Source organism: Mus caroli, unplaced genomic scaffold (genome assembly GCF_978045245.1).
Source record: "Mus caroli unplaced genomic scaffold, Mus_caroli_1 scaffold_9, whole genome shotgun sequence".
In the NCBI taxonomy this organism is placed as follows: domain Eukaryota; kingdom Metazoa; phylum Chordata; class Mammalia; order Rodentia; family Muridae; genus Mus; species Mus caroli.
Window position 1 is genome coordinate 39,618,193 of NW_028227264.1, and position 19,881 is coordinate 39,638,073.

Below are 19,881 nucleotides of genomic sequence, written 5' to 3' on the forward strand. Positions count from 1 at the left end.
TTACTGTGGGTTTCTGTTTCTTACAAGCTTTTAGGAACTTTACCGGAAATTAATTCAGTCTGCGGGTGGTGTGGCCTGAATGTTCGGCTGTGAAAGAACTGAAGTATTTGCAAACTCGTATCTGGTTTAAGTTCCCTGGGTGAATATCTTTCTTAACAGTCTTTGCCCTCTGCACAATCTGCACATCATTTCAAGAGCAATGTGATGGTTTGTATATCCTTGGACCAGGGAGTGGCACCATCTGAAGGTGTGGCCTTGTTGGAATAGGTGTGCCCTGGTTGGAATGGGTGTGTCACTGTGGGTGTGGGTATAAGATCCTCCCCCTAGTTGCCTGGAAGTCAGTCTTCCACTAGCAGCTTTTGGATGAAGACATAGAACTCTCAGCTCCTCCTGCGCCATGCCTGCCTGGATACTGCCATGCTCCCATCTTGATGATAATGTACTGAACCTCTGAACCTGTAAGCCAGCCCCAATCTAATGTTGTTTTTTTATAAGACTTGCCTTGGTCATAGTGTCTGTTCACAGCAGTAAAACCCTAACTAATACAGAAGTTGGTACCAGGAGTGGGGTTTTGCTGTGATAGGCCTGACCATGCTTTTATTTGAAAGAATGTGGATTTTGGGACTTTGGATTTGGAAAGCAGTGGAACGCTTTAAATGGGGCTTAATGGGTCATCCTAGTAGGAATATGGAAGACTTTGTTGCTGGGAGTGATTTGAACTGTGTTGACCTGGCCCAAGAGATTTCAAAGGAGAAGAATTTCAGAATGTGGCATAAAGACTGGTTTTGTAGTATTTTGGTGAAGAATGTGGCTACTTTTTGCCCTTGTCTGAAAAGTTTGCCTGAGGCTAAGGTGAAGAGACTTGGATTAATTGCATTGACAAAAGAAGTTTCAAAAAAGCCCAGCAGAGACTTTGTTCTCTGGTTAAGTCTTATGAAGAGAAGTTTGAACAAGCATAGCAAGCTTAGAAAGGAAAAATATAAAATATATGGTTTGAGTATTAAAGGAGTACCAGGAAGTGAAATGGAGCAAAATCTTGTGTTCTAGGAGATAAAGATTAAGGGAGTGGGACCTTGGGGCAAGATCCTACCCAGCTAAATTTGATCCAGGCATGGTGGTACACACCTTTAATCCCATGAGACAAGCATGCTGATCTCTACATTCAAGGTCAATCTACAGAGCAAGAACCAGGATAGCCAAGCTTAGGCAGTGAAGGATTTAGAAAACATAAAACTAGTGATAATGTAATAATACAAGGGGATCATGTTCTAGTTCCTGTAAGCAGCAGAACTCGGCAGCTTCAGCCATGTGGCTCTGGCTCTAGAGTTAAGAATGGAAGGAACTACTGGGAAAATTGATGCTGGTTAGCTGGAGCTAAGGAATTAGCGGTGATTAAGAAGAGACCAGCATCGTTGAGGTGAAATCTTCTGGAAATTGTTTTCTGGGAGCACAAAGAAGCTGTGTTCCAGAGATACCCAAGGTTGTACCTCATGGTGCGGCTGGACTTGGTAATGTGTAAGAATCACTCAGGTGGTACTGCTTGTGAAGGAATGAAGGGATCATGGAGAGAAGCTGAGGCTTAGCACTGTGAGAGGCCAGGGAAGGCCATTGGAGAAGGTGAAGCCTCAGCTGTAGTTGATGGCCCAGGACTGAAGGGGTCATGCAAAGGATTTGAGGCTTGGCACCCTGAAGAGAGCCTATGAGAGGCTATTGGTGAAGCCTAGTTGGAGTGGAATACCCCAGTGTATTAGAGATGTCAGTACCATGGAGTGATCACCAAGAACTGCAGCCATAGTGGAGTGGATCAACCTGAGCTTAGAGTGCTACAGAGGGCAGAGCTGGAAAAGTGATGCCAGCCCTTAGGAGGAGTCCAAAAGATCAAGTGGAATCCCAGACACTGAAACAAGAAGCTGTAACATTGAAATTGCCTTGGAGACTCAAAGATGTTAAAGATGCCAGAGCCATGGGACACATGCTGAGGAAAGCTGCTAACAGGGAGTGGAACCAGCCCAGGAGAAAGCATTTTGTTGTAGTCAACAAAGATGAAAAAGGAGAGGAGATCTGAAGACCGTTTTGACATCAGCCATGGAGATGCAGAGTTTGGAGTTTGCCCAGCTGGTTTCCTGCCTTGCTTTGGAGATTACAGTTAATTAAGTTGGATGAATCTCAGAAGAGACCTTGAACTTTGGACTTTTAACATTGTTGTGACTGCTACAGACTATGAGGACTTTGAAAGTTGGACTAAATGCATTTTGCATTATGCTATGTTTAAGTGTGGCCCCCATAGACTCATGTTTTTGAACAAGTCTATGGGGACCAGGGAGTGGAATGTGATGGTTTGTATATCCTTGAACCAGGGAGTGGCACCATCTGAAGGTGTGGCCTTGTTGGAATAGGTGTGCCCTGGTTGGAATGGGTGTGTCACTGTGGGTGTGGGTATAAGATCCTCCCCCTAGTTGCCTGGAAGTCAGTCTTCCACTAGCAGCTTTTGGATGAAGACATAGAACTCTCAGCTCCTCCTGCGCCATGCCTGCCTGGATACTGCCATGCTCCCATCTTGATGATAATGTACTGAACCTCTGAACCTGTAAGCCAGCCCCAATCTAATGTTGTTTTTTTATAAGACTTGCCTTGGTCATAGTGTCTGTTCACAGCAGTAAAACCCTAACTAATACAAGCAATAACTGAGAAATGCTGGTCCAGGGAGAGAGCCCAGGACTTGTTTATCATCGGATGTGATGCCTACAAAAAGAGCTTGAACACCTTTAAAATTCAGCCTGTCAAAATTTGCCTTTTCAAACTGATCTGTTAGAATTGATTTCCAACATTTTATTTTTGTTGGTTATATCTTCACATTTTCTCTTATTTCTTCTTTTTAGAATTTACTTTAATTGGTAATATTAGCATGAATTTAACATTCTATAATTTCCATTTTAATTTCTATGGATACATTGATGTATTAAAGTATATTGTTGTGATTTTTAGCTCTCAAGAATTGGGTCTTTAAATACATTCATAATTATTTCATTGTAGCCAAGAAAAATAGTTTATGTTATTCTCATTTACATAATAGATGAGTACGTATTTTATTGATTCAAATATGTAAGCAATTTACAAGTTCTGGAAAATAAGATGTGGTCTTTGTACAAATCCAAAAACTTACAGTCCCAATTTATTTCTGATTCTTTCCAACAAAAGCAGCATAAAGTAAAATCTGCTGTTAACGACATAGCATTCAGTGTGGAAGAGGGCCGTGCCCAGAAATCTACTCAAAGGCTCAAACTAGCAAAAGCTTTCCAAAAGGGATCACTCTGTGTGTGTGTGTGTGTGTGTGTGTACATTTTTTTTAATTTGTCTTTGGGGCATGTTGACTTTTCTTTTGAACAGATTGGGTGATAAGTTGTTTCTCTCTAACATCTGATGATACAGGCTGGCTCCTGAGCTAAGTAGCTCTTCTGTTCCAACTCTGTAAGCCTTCAGCTTTGCCTTTTCCACTGTAGCATTTTAAATTATGGATTCTGAAGAAATGACTGAAGAACATCATCCATTTGCAGACATCTTTAATGAAGATGAAACTGACAGGAACTGTTTGCTGTCCAAACCGACTTGCTTTATTATATTTGGAAAACCTGTAAGTTATCTCTCCTAACATTTGATTTTTTTTTTATTTTAAAAATCTCAATCTTATGTGAGCATGCAAGAATGGAATCCACAAAATGTGTGTGTGTGTGTGTGTTTTAGTGTCTGATAGATTTTCATAATATTACTTCAACTATGATATAATACTAGTTTTGAGTTCAGAACTGTTTCTCTCCTTATGCTGTATTAACGTTTGTTTTAATATTATATGGAAATAACTTATCAAAACTCTGTACCATGTGATTGTTGCTGGTGTGAGATCTAAGGTTATTTCAGATTTTATTTAGATGTAAGGTTTACTAGAAACTTGCCACGAGGCTCCCTGGGTGTCTACGCAGGGATGTTTTACCGATGGAAGGTGCTGGGGCCGGGGTCAGTGAGCATGTAGTACACTAGAGAAGCAACTGTCATCTTCACACAATGGGAAGAAACCAGAAGGAGCTGTTGTAAGATTGTTGGCTTCTAGGCAGCTGTAGAAAGGACCTCCATGTGGGTTTGGGTTTTAGCCACAGAGCTACTCAATAGTTGGAAGACAGGGCTGTTCAGTTAGGGAAACTTCCAGACCAGCAGCTGCTAATCCCATCCTTAGCTTAATTCCTGATAGGAACCATAGGACAGGCACCAAGAAATATTTCCAACAATTTTCATAATGTTTCTAAAAACGTCACCACTGATGTCATCCAGCTTTTTAACTTCGAAATGCGGTGCTCTTCAAAGGCCCCAGTTATAAGATTTTACCTGCCCTTCACCTCTGCTGAATGAGCTGAGGCTGCTATCACAGCAGCTTAGGAGGCTGAGGCAGGAGCGTCACAACCTTAAAGCCTGCTCTGCTGCTGAGTAAGTTCAAGGCCAACCTGGAAGCTTACTGAGTCTGCATCTCAGAATAAGGACTAAATGCAGGCCCCATGGTAGTGCTCAATGGAAGGTTCTCACCAACATAGGCACAATATGTCAAACCCCAGTATTGCAAAAAGAAGAGGAAAGAAAGAAAATTATTAAATGGAAGTCACCAAAATTTCCGTTTTCTTCTAGAAAGAAAATAGACAAAATCTCAATACATTTTATGATGCTTAATAATTAAGACTACAAATTCTTACAATATCTTGATGGCATAGTTTCCTAATTTCCTTAAAAGATAACATACTTTAAAAGTTCAGGATATGAAGAATATATAAGAATTAATGGAGAAGATGAAGTTCTAAATATATAGGGCTCCCTTCATTTTGTAGGTAAATATTTATGTACTAATAACCATCAATGGAATTTCTTAAGTTGGAAATGAACATTTTGTTGTATGTTAAATAGCATTTTTCTTTTAAAGGGGGCTGGAAAGACAACATTAGCCCGTAACATAGCACAGGCATGGAAATGTATTCGTGTTGAAGGTAAATTTGATTTTTTTTCTCAATATTTTAGTATTAATAATTTCAAAGGCTCATATAAAATAGGACTGCATTGATAAACACCCATCTAGGATTCCATAACTCATATTTTGTCATAATTCCTTCTTCACTCATCTGCCCACTTGATGAATACTAACTTTCTAATAGCATCAACCCAGCCATATTTATTAAATATGTTTGGCTCTGCCTTCCCTGTAAACTTCTATCTCCATCAGAACTGTTTATGTGTGTGAGAGGGAGCCTCTTCTTAAAGAATGAGAGAAGAAAGCTGAAGCTTGTCTTCAGAGCATTTCTCAGGACTTTATTACTTTTATTAAAAAGATGTATTTTAAACTTACAGATTTCCTTACATTTTCTGCAACATGTATAAGACAGCAGATTTATATGAGCGTGTACACACACACCACACACAGAGACACACACAAATATCACACAGACATGCACACACACCACACACATGTACATTACACAGACACGCACACACACCACACACACACATACATACATGCCCTTCTAATCAGAAGCTATTTATTTCCTAATAGAAAAGTAAGAAAAAATAAATAAGAGACTTGTCCAGAAGACAGTGAGGAGATGGCTCAGTCAGTAGAGTGCTTGTCACACAAGTACACAAGCGTGGGGACCTGCGTTCCATCCCCAGCATCCATGCACACAACAAGCCATGTGTAGTGGCACATGCTTACGATCCTGTGCTGGGTAAGCAGAGGCAGGAGGATCCCTGGAGCTCTCACTGGCCAGCCGGCCTCACCTGATTGGCTGAAGAGCCCCAGGCCCTGCCTACAAGGTGGATAGATCCTGAGGGAGGAGACCTGAGATGGATCTCTAGCTCCACATTCCATGTGCTCGCATATATACACCTGCACATACATACATGCATACACACATACACAGGTATACACACAGCACACACACAACACTCATAAAAGTAGAACCAAATCTAAGCAATATAAGAAAAGAAAAGAAAAATCCTCCTATCATTAAAAATTATTGACACTGATTCATATTTGCTAAAAGTTGGTGAACCTGTAACCTTGCTGAAATAACTGTAGTCATTGTTGGCAAGGATGTTCTGAAATGAGCATTCTGCATCCCAGCGGTGTAACTGAGACACCACAGGTTGTGTGTGTGTGGAGAACAGTCTGGTAACTCGGGCACACTCACCTAGAGCTCCGAAATGGCCCCCTTTCTAAGGAAAGATTTTATTTCTCTTTTATGTGTACAGCTGTTTCACCTGATGGAAGAGAGCCCAGGGGGATGGTGGGAGCCTGACCCCATTCTTTAAGACTTCCTAAACAATACCTTTTCAATTAAAAACAAAACAAAACAAAAAACAGTGGAGAGGTGGCCCATAGCGGTTTAGAGGATAGGCAGAGCTAAACACATTTAATAAACATGCCTGGGTTGATGCTATCAGAAAATTAGTGTTCATCAGGTGGACAGATGAGTGAAGAAGAAAACATGACAAAATTTCGTGTAGAACACGTGTGTGCCCCTGCCTGAGGAGGCCAGAAGAGGGCTAGGTTCCTCTGGGACTAGAGTTACAGATGGCTCTGAGCCACCATGTGGGTCCTCTACAAGAGCAGCCACCTCCCAGCTTTTTTTTTAATTATTATTTTTAATTAAAAGGTTTATGTTTAGGAAGTCCTAAAGGATGGGGTCCCACCATTCCATCTGAGAATGGCGTATTTCCTGAAATTCTCAGGGTTCCTTTTTTATTATTAAAATTTATTCATCTATGTATATGAGTGTTCTGACATCCATATATATGTCTGCCTGCCAGAAGTGGAATCAAATCAAACAAGTGGTTGCGAGCCACTGTGGGGTTGCTGGGAGTTGAACTCAGAACCACTGAGCCATCTCTCCAGCCCGGCAGGGCTCTTCCTTGGACTAGGACATAAAAGGATCTAGGCTGATAATACTGCTGTATACTTTGTGTGATGTAAGACAATTTACAGCTGTCACCACCACCACCGCCTTTCATCCTCTGTCTACTGCTTCCCACAGAACACTCATCCAAGGCACAACGGTGTTTAGGGAGCAACTCCACTAAGATTGCTGAGTTGGTGGGGTGGCCAACACAAGCTCTCTGCAGAACAGTCCATTGCGTGCTTTGTCCAACCTTAAACAAAGTAACATGCATAAACAGGCTTTGTAAATTCTTAGGTGACACCCCCACATTAATCTTTGCTACGGGTTACCAAACATTCAGAAAATGTTTCTTACTTTAGCAACCCAAGTATCGGCTTGCACTCATATTTAGAACTCTCGTTTTAGCTTTATCGGTTTTGGAAGAGCACATTGCCGCTGAGAAAGAGACCGGAGCTATGGTGAGCAAATCTACATTTCAAAGGTACTATGATAACCCCAAAATTGTGAATCCCGGATAGATAGTTACAGTAACGCATAACATCTGTGCTTGTTCCAGCTGCAGTCACTGCTGGTGAGCGGTCACAGCGTCCCAGACGAGCTGGTCACGAAGTTGATCCTAGAGAAGATCAAGTCTCCAGAAGTTGCTCACTTCGGTACGTGCGCGCATGTGCAGGTGTGACTTCCCCTTCCCACTTCGGTATGCGCACGCATGCGCAGGTGTGGCTCCCCTTCCCACAGCCCCTACTGAGCTGAGCATCCCAGACAGATTCAACCGCAGGCTTTTGGTTTTACTCCTCTAATGTCCACAGTGACTTTTTAAAAGATACCCAGTGTTGTTTAGCACGATGAGTCACAGCATCAAAAAAATGCCACAGGCCTTCTTGCCACACCTCTAGTTTCTACCAGCTGCTCTCCTCTCACCCTGGACGGTAGGCAGTCAGTGTCTGTGAGCTGCAACAGCTTCCCTCTGAGGCTACACATTGCCAGAGCTACTCCTGATCGTCCAGCCCACTCTCTGTGACACGCCCAAAATGTCTCTCCCTGCACAAAAGGACTCTGAGTAAGGGCCTTGCTTTCTCTAATTCTTCAGACAAGGCAACAGAAGCCAGGGCAATGAAGAAGAAAAGACCAACACGCTGAGATATTTGCATAAAAAAAAAAAACAGGGAAGAAGTATTAGTATTCACTTGTGAGAAAGACATCACCTGAAATAGGTTTGTTGAAGGAAGGAAGATTCCCAAAAAGAGTTAACAGAAAACGGTGATGTTGAGACTCTGTTAAGAGCGCTGCAGAAGTAGTTGGGTGGTAGAGCACTTGCCTAGCTTGTTCAAAGCCCTGGTTTCAGTTCTCTGGTCTAAAATCTAAAAGGCTACATCAGCACATAGAGATTAAAAATAAAATATGGTAGAGTAAAATAAAAAAAAAAAACTGTATCAAAGCAAATCAGGAATATAGCACCAGATAGTATCATTTTCCTTGAAGTAATTATCTCGCTGTATACACTTCTTACAAAAGTTTGGGTTTTTTTTTTTGGGGGGGGGGGTTGGTTTCTTTTTGTTTTTTGTTTTTGTTTTGTTTTGGTTTGGTTTGGTTTGGTTGGTTTGGTTTTTTTCGAGACAGGATTTCTCTGTATAGCCCTGGCTGTCCTGGAGCTCACTATGTAGACCAGGCTGGCCTCCAACTCAGAAATCCACCTGCCTCTGCCTCCCGAGTGCTGGGATTAAAGGCATGCACCACCATGCCCGGCTCTTACAAAAGTTTTTTTGCTAAATTCTAAAGGTTGAAACATAGTTTGCAATTGTCCCTTAAAGCAGGAGGGGGATATAAGTAGTAGAGGAATATATTGAAGTCTATGGTGACTTGAACAGGTATGGCCCTTGTACTGGCTAGTTTTGTGTCAACATGACACAGCTGGATTATCACAGAAAAAGGAGCTTCAGTTGAGGAAATGCCTCCATGAGATACAACTCTAAGGCATTTTCTCAATTAGTGATCAAGGGGAAAAGGCCCCTTGTGGGTGGGAACATCTCTGGGCTGGTAGTCTTGGGTTCTAATAGAGAGCAGGCTGAGCAAGCCAGGGGAGGCAAGTCAGTAAAGAACATCCCTCCATGGCTTCTGCATCAGCTCCTGCTTTATGACCTGCATGAGTTCCAGTCCTGACTTCCTTGGTGATGAACAGCAGTATGGAAGTGAAAGCCAAATAAACCCTTTCCTCCCCAACTCGCTTCTTGGTCATGATGTTTGTGCAGGAATAGAAACCCTGACTAAGACAAATTGATACCAGGAGTGGGGTATTCCTGTGACAACCTGACCATGTTTTGGGGAGGACTGTGGAAGGACTTTGGAACTTTGGGCTAGAAGATCCATTTGTTGTTAAGAGCTCTGTCAGATGTTGTGTAGGAGCTTGGAAGATAATGTTGAGAACAGTGTAGAAGATGGAGGCCTGGCTTGTGAAATTTCAGAGGGAAAATTAAAGACTTTTTTCAGGGCCATTGCTAGTTTGATTGTGAAGATTCTGTGGTTCTGAATTAGCTGGGGCCGGAGAATCAGCTGTGATTAACAGGATACCAGAACCACTAAAGCAAAAACTTTGCATTACTGGGACTATTGATGCTGGTTAGCTGGAGCTAATAAATTAGTGGTGATTAAGAAGAGACCAGCATCGTTGAGGTGACATCTTCTGGGAAAGCACAAAGAAGCTGTGTTCCAGAGATAGCCAAGGTTGTACTCCTGCTGCAGCGGGATTTGGTAATGTGTAAGAGTCACCCAGATGGTACTGGTTTTGAAGGCATGAAGGGGTCATGCAGAGTAGCTGAGGCTTGGCACTGTGAGAGGCCATGGAAGGCCGTTGGTGAAGGTGCAGCCTCAGTTGCAATTGATGGCCCAGGACTAAAGGGGTCATGCAGTGTTTTGGAGATGCCAGTACCATGAGATGACCAGCAAGAGCAGCAGCAGTGGAGTACAGGTATCTGGAGCCTAGAGGACAACGCGTGTGCTACAAAGGGCATGGCTGGAGAAGTGACCCAAGCCCTTGGAGGAACCCAGTAGATTGTGAGTTGGATCCCAAACATTGGATGGTTGGAGATTGATTTTTGCTTTTGATTGTGACTGTACCCTGATAATTTACCCTCTTGAAGGAAGAAGCTATTTTAGTGGAGCCCACAATTAAGAGACTTTTAATTGTAAAAAGACCTTGGATTTTAAAAGAGATGGCTATTTAAAGAGATTGAAATTGTAAGAATATGTAAAGACTGTGGGACGTTTAAAGTTATTTAGATCTTGGGGATGAATAAGAATGTAAGGGTTGAGGCTTACTAGTGATGTGTTTGTGTGTCAAGTTGACAAGGGGTCAATTGTACTGGCTAGTTTTGTGTCAACGTGACACAGCTGGAGTTATCACAGGAAAAGGAGCTTCAGTTGAGGAAATGCCTCCATGAGATACAACTCTAAGGCATTTTCTCAATTAGTGATCAAGGGGGAAAGGCCCCTTGTGGGTGGGACCATCTCTGGGCTGGTAGTCTTGGGTTCTATAAGAGAGCAGGCTGAGCAAGCCAGGGGAGGCAAGCCAGTAAAGAATATCCCTCCGTGGCTTCTGCATCAGCTCCTGCTTTATGACCTGCTTGAGTTCCAGTCCTGACTTCCTTGGTGATGAACAGCAGTATGGAAGTGTAAGCCAAATAAACCCTTTCCTCCCCAACTTACTTCTTGGTCATAATGTTTGTGCAGGAATAGAAACCCTGACTATGACAGCCCCCATAGACTCCGTTTTGAACGCATGGCCCATAGGGGTGGCCTTGTTTGAGGAAGTGTGTCACTGTGGGGGCAGGCTTTGAGGTTTCCTATGCTCAAGCTAGGCTTAGTGTGGCACACAGTCTCCTGCTGCTGGCTGTGAATCAAGATATAGAACTCTCAGGTCCTACAGCACCATGTCTGCCTGGATGCCGCTATGTCACCCACCACGAGGATAACATACTAAACATCTGAACTTTAAGCCAGCTCCAATAAAATGTTTTCCCATATAAGAGTTACCATGGTCATGGTGTCTCTTCACAGCAATAAAACCCTAAGTAAGACAAGGGCCTTTAATTTCTAGCTGAGGAATTGAGATTTGTTTCATTAAAAAGAGAAATGTTTCTTGGGCAATCAAGTGACATAATTGAAAAAAAATTTTTTTTTGGTTTATTTTCGAGACAGGGTTTCTCTGTGTAGCCCTGGCTGTCCTGGAACTCACTCTGTAGACCAGGCTGGCCTAGAACTCAGAAATCCACCTGCCTCTGCCTCCCAAGTGCTGGGATTAAAGGCATGCGCCAACACGCCTGACTGAAAATTTTATTAAAGAAATCAATATGACAGCAATACCCAAGACACATTTAATGAGAATGTCTTAGGCTTCTGGGTAGAATGCAAGCCAATAGAGGTCCTAAGGCCAAATCTTACTGTGTTCCGATGGTTACACTATACAGAGGGTACCTGGGTGTTTCATCATTCTCTATAATTTACATAGATAGCATATGCATGTGTTCTCCTAAGCTATTTGGTACTAATTTAAGGATGGAAATAATAGGTCACATAAAAGGTCGTAGGACTGTTTCTAACCTGAGTTAAAAGAAATATTAGCATGCAGTTTCTTTCCATACCTGTCTCATCTAAAATAAACTTAGATTTTTAAACAATTTAGAGCATGTATTATTACGAGTAGGGAGGAACACACATACACTATGGTATACATATGGAGGGCAGAGGAAAACTGGAGGGAGTTGGTTCTCTCTCTTTAGTCATGAGTCCTGGGGAATTGAACTCAGGTCATTGGTTTTGTGACAAATACCCTTGCCTGCTGAGCTGTCTTCCCTGGCTCAGAATTTTTAAAGGTGTCTCCTCCTAGCTTGGTGATTTTTTTAAATCAGGAAACAATCATAGCTACACTTTATATAGTAATAACTACTAATTAAAATTTGTGATATAACTTTGCGAATCATACTTACTCACTAGTAGTATTACTCATATGTAGTATTTTATAAAGTGTTTTATAAAATAGCTATAATAAAAGCTGTGACCTCTCATAATGATAATATTACAAATTGTTAACTTTTATTTTACAGGCTACATCCTCACTGAAATGCCATCACTTGCACAAGATAACATGACCTCTTTGAAGCAAATAGAATTTGTTAAAAATTTAGAATTGCAACCTGATATCATAATCAATATTAAGGTAAAGATATTAATTGCTTCCTGGGACAGCAAGTCTTTGATTTTCAGAGAATTTAAGTTCAAGGAATGCTTTCAGGCTTAAAAAAATATATTTGCTTTATTTTTAATAGCATTTCTGTAGAAGGGCTTATACATGTGAGTGCAGATAATTAGGTGTTGGGGTTCAAGAGTCGCCTCACAAACCACAGAAACACCAATCTCAGTCAGACAGGGGTAGTTTACTGAGCATCCACACCAGGACTGGTCGACGAGGGTCATGACCCAGGCTTAGGAACTGAACCATAATGATGAGTTAAGTGTGTCTCCTGTAGGGGCCAAAGAGAAAGCAGGACTTTTCCAGATGTCCCTGGGAGAGCTCTGAAATCCATACTCCTCTTGCCTGATGCAGTTCTTGGCTGCAGACAAATGCCTGTTTAGAATTTTCCACTCCCATTTTCCACTGTCCACCCCTAGCTGATATCAGCACTGGGCCAACACTGACTCAGTCTAGCCTGTATCCTTTTTGCACCCTTGCAATCAACAGCCTTCAAAAGATGACATTTGTAGCACTAACATTAATGCTGTATGTTGCTTACCATGCAGGGATACATTTTCTTCTATTTTCTATGGAGCCCCGCCAAGACAGTGTAACCCCAGTCCTTCTTTCTGCTTTCAGTCCACAGGGTCACTAGTGTTCATAAAGCACACAGAGAGAGCTCAGGTGTGGAAAAGAAGGCCACCGTGTGCCATCGTCATCAGAGATGGTGACGGCTTTGATCGTAGTGTCAAATTCCCTTTAGCCAGCCTGAGAGCTGAGTAAACCCAGGCACATGAGAACATTTTGAGAGACAGACGCTACTCGTTCACTTTGGTTTGTGCTTTGATGACCACGTGGAGTAAGCAATCCATTTGCAGAATTCAAAGGCTAAACAACAAGAGCTTTCAGGCCCCGTTTCTGAACCTCATAAAATATTTTGTCCATAAAGTGATAATAAATATGGAAAATATTTATCAATATTTTGGTAGAAGATACATGGATTTTGCCCTCATTTTTCCTTCCTTCTTAGCTAAAATAATAAAAGCTCCCTGAAGTTTTGCAGATTGAACTGGTTTTCTGTTCTATTTTTTATTCCCTTCAGTGTTCTGCTAGCCCTCTTTCTCCCACTTAAAATGTCTGATAATCTCACATGTATTAATTTTAAACAAATAAAATTGTTGACCCAGCAGGCAAATCATGTACTAAAATTTGCCATGTACTGGACTTGGATACAAAATACCATCACAGTATTGTATTGCTCAACAGTATTGAGCATTTGCTCAAATTTAAAGAAAAAAATTAAATTTACCTAGTGGATAAGATGAAACAGGAAATAAAAACTTATCTAAAAAATTCAAAGTCAGGCAAAGCCGAAGTTTATTCAAAGAAGAGTGAAGCCCGAAGTGCTATAGAAACCATGCTTAGAAAAGAGGTAGAGGGGCTGGAGAGGTCTCTTACAGTGGCTGTTGTTCTAGAGGACCTGGGCTCAGTTCCCAGCACCCATCTGGTAGCTCACAACCACTGTAACACTAGTTACAGGGACTCTGATGCCCTCTTCTGGCCTTCAGGGGCAACCAGGCACATATGTGGAGCACAGACATATAAGTAGGCAAAACACCCATACACATAACAAATGATAATAAGAAATTTTTTTTAATAAGCAAAGAGAAGTTACACTTTTCTGAGCAATTCTGAATGATGGACAGACTTCCAAAGCTTCCTGTGTGAGCTTAGGTTCCAGTGAGCCGACACTGTGGGGAGAACTCTGAGAAGAAAGGACAGCATCTCCTTAAAGGGAGGCTTATTCCCCCTGTCTCTCTAGAGTGGCCTAATGTGAGCCTGCTTTCCTAGGAAATCAAATGTCTTACATCATTTAATAATGTTTCTTAGTGCAGTGACTACGATTTATGCCAAAGAACTTCTGGGCAGCGGCAGCACAGCACTACAGGCTATGTATACAGCAGGGAGCAGTGGGACCCAGAAATCATTGAGAGTCGCAGGAGAAAGAAGAGGGACTTCCCCAAGGAAGGGAAGTCTGAAGAGGAAGAAGAGGAAGAAGAACAAGAAGAAGAGGAGGTAATGATCCAGTGTAGTCATCACCATGTGACGCCTTTAAAGTTTACTCTAATTCCCTGATAGCAAGGAAAGCAGATGCCGGAGAAAATTAAGGTTCTTTACGTTTCTGTACATTTCTGGAGGAAAAAGCCAACACACACACACACATACACAATGTTTTCAGAACCATTCTAAATCTAAAAATATGTTCATTGCAGTTAGTGTAATTAATTACAAAGAACAATGGTTTGTCTAGACAGTTTCACATGTGTACACAATGTTCTTTGACCACACTCAACCCACATGCCCTCACCCTTCCACTCATCCACATGCCCTCACCCCCCCACACACACACATTCCCTCACACACACACTCACACACACACACATGCCCTTACCCCCCCACACACACACACATACCCTCACCCTCCCACACACATTCCCTCACATACACACATACATACACACACACACACATGCCCTCACCTCCCACACTCCCCCACATGCCCTCAGCCCCCCAAACACACACAATGTCCTCAACACACACACACACATTCCCATTCCCCCACACACACACACACATATGCCCTCACCCTTCTACCACACACACACACTCACACACACACACACACATACCCTCACCCCACACACACATTCCTCACACACACACACACACACACACACACACACATGCCCTCACCTCCCACACTCCCTCACATGCCCTCAGCCCCCCAAACACACACAATGTCCTCAACACACACACACATTCCCATTCCCCCCCCACACACACATATACCCTCACCCTTCCACCACACACACACACACACACACACACACACACACAGAGGTCCTCTTTGCCTCCACACAGTCTCCCTTCTATTTCAGGGCTGATTTTTTTTTTTAAATACAGACTCCACATATGAAAGAAAGCAAGCCATGTCTTCCTTCCTGGGTGTAGCTTATTTCACTTAGCGTGATGATGAGTTCTGGTTTTTCTTGCAGATGAAAATGACATAATTTCATTCTTTAGGGCAGGAAAATACTGCCATATGTATGTATAACACACACATATACAATGTTTTCTGTTTATTGATAGACAATCACATAGGCTAAACCCATAACTTGGGTACTGAGGGGAGTGCTGCAGCAATAGTAACTGTAGTCATGCTGGACTGCGGGAAGCGCTTGCTCACTGGCTTTGACTCCTCTGGCTGTACACCCACAGGTGGCTCAGTTATATCATGCAGTAATTTACATCCTAGTTTCCTAAGGAACTTTCAAGTTGTTTTCTTTAATGACTAGACTGATTTACATTTCCACCAACAATGTCTAAAGTTTCCTTTTCCTCTGCATCCCCATCAGCAGTTTTGGTCGGTTTTTCCTCTCAGTGATAGCCCGTCTGAACTGTGTGAGGTGGAGTCTCAGAGTGGCTCTGATTCCCATGGTTGGTAACAATACACATTTTTATGTATTCCCGCTTTCGTTAAACACAGACTCTTTTCTCATACAATGATATCTGAATGTAGCTCCCCTCCCTCTACTTCCCCCAGCTCCTCCCACCTCCTCTCCCATCTGGATCTACTCCATGTACATCTCTTACTGGAAAAGAATCGGCGTCTGTGAGATAACAACCAAATGTAACAAAATAAAATGTAATAAACAGAAACCATCATCATATCCAAGGGGTACAAGACAAGAAAACAGAAAAATAGAAAAATCCCCGAGGAGGCACAAGAATCAGAGACCCCTTGCTTACACATCCGAATACCCCATAGAAGTACTGAGCTGAAAACGGGTGTACGCAGAGGCCCTGGTGCAGGCCCATGTAGACCCTGTGACTGCTGCTTCACTTCCTCTGAGTTCATTTGAGCTTTGCTCAGTTTAGAAAACCCTGTTCTCCTGCTGTCCTCTGCCCCTTCTGTCACCCCTGCTACAGGGTTCCCTAAGCGGGAGGGTTTGATAGAGACATCCCATTAAAAGCTGTGTTTTACAAGCCTGTCTCTCTGTCCCTCTCTCTATCTCTATGTCTCTGTCTGTCTTTCTGTCTGTCTGTGTCTCTCTGTCTCGCTCTCTCTCCTCCTTCCCTTCCTCCCTCCCTCCCTCCCTCCCTCCAACTTTTCCTCACTCCCCTTCTTTGTCTCTGCATAAAGCCTGGCTGTGAGTCTCTGTATTTGTTCCCATATGCATAGGAAATGATGATGAGTCTGAATAAGGCTCTCATCTATGAGTATAGCAAAATATCATTAGGGGTCATTTTTATTGTCAATTTTTTAAAGACCTGGGGTATTTGGTTTTACCCTAGGTCTTTGGACTCTCTGGTCTCTGGTTTTGATTACCCAAGCAGTGCCAACCTAAACAAGCAGATATGGGCTCCATCCCATGGATGGGCCTTAAGTCTGATCACTCCCCCAAGCTCTGTGCCACAATTGCCCTAGCATACTAAGGGCAGATTGTAGATCAAAGGTCGTGTTGTTGGCTAAGTGTTTACATTTCTCTTTTGGTAGCCTGCTGAATACCTTTCCATGTCACTAAAACATGGGAGTGAAGGTTCTGTGTAGGCATCAGCTTGACTTCTCCATGTTCGATGAGTTCTGCAAGTGTTGTCTTCAGCAACGAGGCTTTACTGTCAGTCTGCGGAGAACAACCGATTGTCTTGGCAGCAGCCTTGGTTGTTTGAGGATTTCTAGAAGACCCATTGGCCAACAACTCAAATGGATGAAACTCAGCCCTAGCACTGGAAGCTTTGTTTGGTAACAAGAGCTGGGAAGTAGGGGTTCCATCTTCCTCATTCTTTAGAGACTTCATTAGGATCACCTTCATGTACTATAGGAAGTTCCCACATCACCCCTCAGGTGCTCTTCAACTCTGTCTCTCCCCTCCTTCCCTCCCCCAGTCCCATCTCCTCCCCCTTCCCACCTGATCTTTCTGTTGCTCCCCCTACCCCCCCCATTTCATTCCACCCATAAAATCTATTTCCCCCACTCCCAGAAAGATTCACATATTCTTTCTGATCCCTTCCTCTATGCCTAACCTCTGTGCATCTACAGATTATAGCTTGGTTATTATATATCTAATGGCTAATGTATACATATAAGCAAATACATACCATATTTATCTTTCTGGGTCTCAGTTACCTCACTAAAAATGATTATTTTCTAGTTCCATTCATTTGCCTGCAAATTTCATGATGTTATTTTTTTAAGAGCTGAGTATTGCTCCTTTGTATAAACGTACCACACTTTCTTTATCTAGTGTACTGTTGAGGGACATCTAGGCTATTTCCAATTTCTGGCTATTATGAACAAAGCAGCAATGAACATGGTTGAACAAGTGTCTCTGTGGCGGGATGGAGTCTCCTTTGGGTATACACCCAAGAATGGTATAGCTGGGTCTTGAGGTAAATTCATTCCCAGATTTCTGGGGAAACAACATACTGATTTCCATAGTAGTTGTACAAGTTTGCATTCCCACCAGCAATGAAGGAGTGTTCACCTTGCTCCTCGTCATTGTCATAATAAATTATTGTTTGTTGTTGTGTCTTTTTTATCTTAGTCATTCTGACAGGTATGAAATGGACTCTAAAATGAATTTTGATTGAATTTCCCTCATAGCTCAGAACATTGAACATTTCTCAGCCATTTGAGATTCCTCTATTGAGAATTCTGTTTAGATCTGTACCCCATTTTTAAATTGGATTATTTGGTTATTGATATCAAATTCCTTGAGTTCTTTGTATATTTTGGATATTAGTCCTCTATTGAATGTGGAGTTGGTAAAAATCTTTTCCCATTCTTTAGACTGCCACTTTGTCCAGTTGACAGTGTCCTTTGCCTTACAAAAGCCTTTCAGTTTATTAAGGTCCAATTTATTAATTGTAGATCTTCATGTTCTCTTCAGAAAATCACCTCCTGTGACAATTCATTCAAGTTTATTCATCACTTTCTCTTATATTGGGTTCAGTGTATCTGGTTTTATGTTGAGGTCTTTGATCTACTTGGGTTGAGTTTTGTTCAGGGTGCTAAGTATGATCTATTTGCATTCTTCTACATGCAGACATCCAGTTTGACTAGTACCATTTGTTGAAGATGCTGTCTTTTTTCCAATATGTATTTCTGAGTTCTTTATAGATATATGGATTTATATCTCGGTTTTCAATTCCATTGATGAATGAGTCCGTTTTTATGCCGGTACCATGTTGTTTTTATTATTATAGCTTTGTAGTATAACTTGAGATCAAGAATGGTAACACCTCCTTCAGCTGTTTTATTGTTCAGGATTGTTTTAACTATCCTGTTTTTTGTTTCAGTGTGTGTGTGTTTATATGTTTCCATATGAAGTTGAAAATTGTCCTTTTAAGATTTGTGAAGAACTATGTTAAAATTTTGATGAAGATTGTATCCAATCTGTAGATTGCTTTTGATAGGATGGTCATTTTAACTATGTTAATCTTACCAATCTATGAGCATGGGAGATCTTTCCATCTTCTGATGTCTTCTACAATTTTTTTCTTGAAAAACTTGGAACTTTAATCATGCAAGTTTTTAATTTCCTTTGTTAAGATTACCTTAAAATATTCTATATTATTTAAGGCTATTATGAAAAGTGTTGTTTTCCTGACTTCATTTTTTAGTCTGTCATTTGTATATAGGAAAGCTGCTGATATTTTGAGTTAATTTTGTATCCAGCTATTTTCCTGAAAGTGTTTATTAGCTGTGGGAATTCCCTGGTAGAATTTTAGGGTCACTTGTGTATACTCTCATATCATCTTCAAATAAAGATACTCTGACGTTTCCCCTTCCAGTTTGTATCCCCTTGGTCTCCCTTCAGCCTTCTTGCTCTAGACAAGACTTCAAGTACTGTATTGAATAGATATGGAAAGAGTGCATAACCTTATCATGTTTCTAATTTTAGTGGCATTACTTTGAATTTCTCTCCATTTAAGTTGAAGCTGGCTGTGAGTTTGCTGTAAACAGCCTTAATTATGCCGAGGCCCTTGTGTTCCTAATCTCTCCAGGACTTTATCATGAAGGGGTGCTGGGTTTTGTCAAAGGCCTTTTCTGTGTCTAATGGGATGATCATGTGGTTTTTTTTCCTTCCATTTGTTTATAGAGTGTATTACATTCGTTGATTTTTTTTTTTTATTTTGAGCTATTAATACATCTATAGGATGAAGCCTACCTACTTGTGTTAAGGTCCAATAATCTCTGAAAAATAATACCCCAGACTCAAATAGTATGCAAAGTCAAAGAGTGTTTATTCAGCTAAATTTCCTGCATGCAGGGGTCTCCCCATTAGGGAATGGGGGCCTCTGGTGGACTCACAGGCCCAGCTTTTATTGTCAGTTAGGGGAATTCCTTTACCTCGATTGGTTAGCTCTATCTCTAGGGGCCTGACTGATCTACAATTGGTTAGGCTCTGGAGATCCCCCCCAGAGGGAGGGGCTTACTCACTCTAGCTTCCTATTCTCACTTCAGGCCAGATGACAAGGTGTCCTCTGATTGACTCCCTGCAACTGTGGTTCCTGGACCTAGGTTTTTATTTCTGGGAAACAGAAACTTAGGCCTAGCCTCCCAAACTGTCAATTTGTAGCCTGTCGTGGAGTCAGCCTGGCTTTGAGCTTAGTCCCTTTACTTGATCATGGTGAATGATATTTTTGATGTGTTCTTGATTT

The 19,881-nt window shown here is 41.8% G+C and overlaps 1 protein-coding gene across 2 annotated transcripts in view; it reads left to right on the plus strand.

The window, feature by feature from the left end:
* Positions 1–19,881, plus strand: part of Ak9 (adenylate kinase 9) — a 134,376-nt gene that overhangs the window by 4,065 nt on the left and 110,430 nt on the right. For both annotated transcript variants that reach the window (XR_015048412.1, XM_021174851.3), the window contains exons 2-7: positions 3,501–3,631; positions 4,961–5,024; positions 7,335–7,387; positions 7,486–7,582; positions 12,029–12,141; positions 14,047–14,232. Coding sequence is in view for 1 of the 2 variants with exons in the window: in XM_021174851.3 (XP_021030510.1) it covers positions 3,512–3,631; positions 4,961–5,024; positions 7,335–7,387; positions 7,486–7,582; positions 12,029–12,141; positions 14,047–14,232 (633 nt within the window). In the remaining variant the exon portion in view is untranslated. The remainder of the gene's footprint in view (positions 1–3,500; positions 3,632–4,960; positions 5,025–7,334; positions 7,388–7,485; positions 7,583–12,028; positions 12,142–14,046; positions 14,233–19,881) is intronic.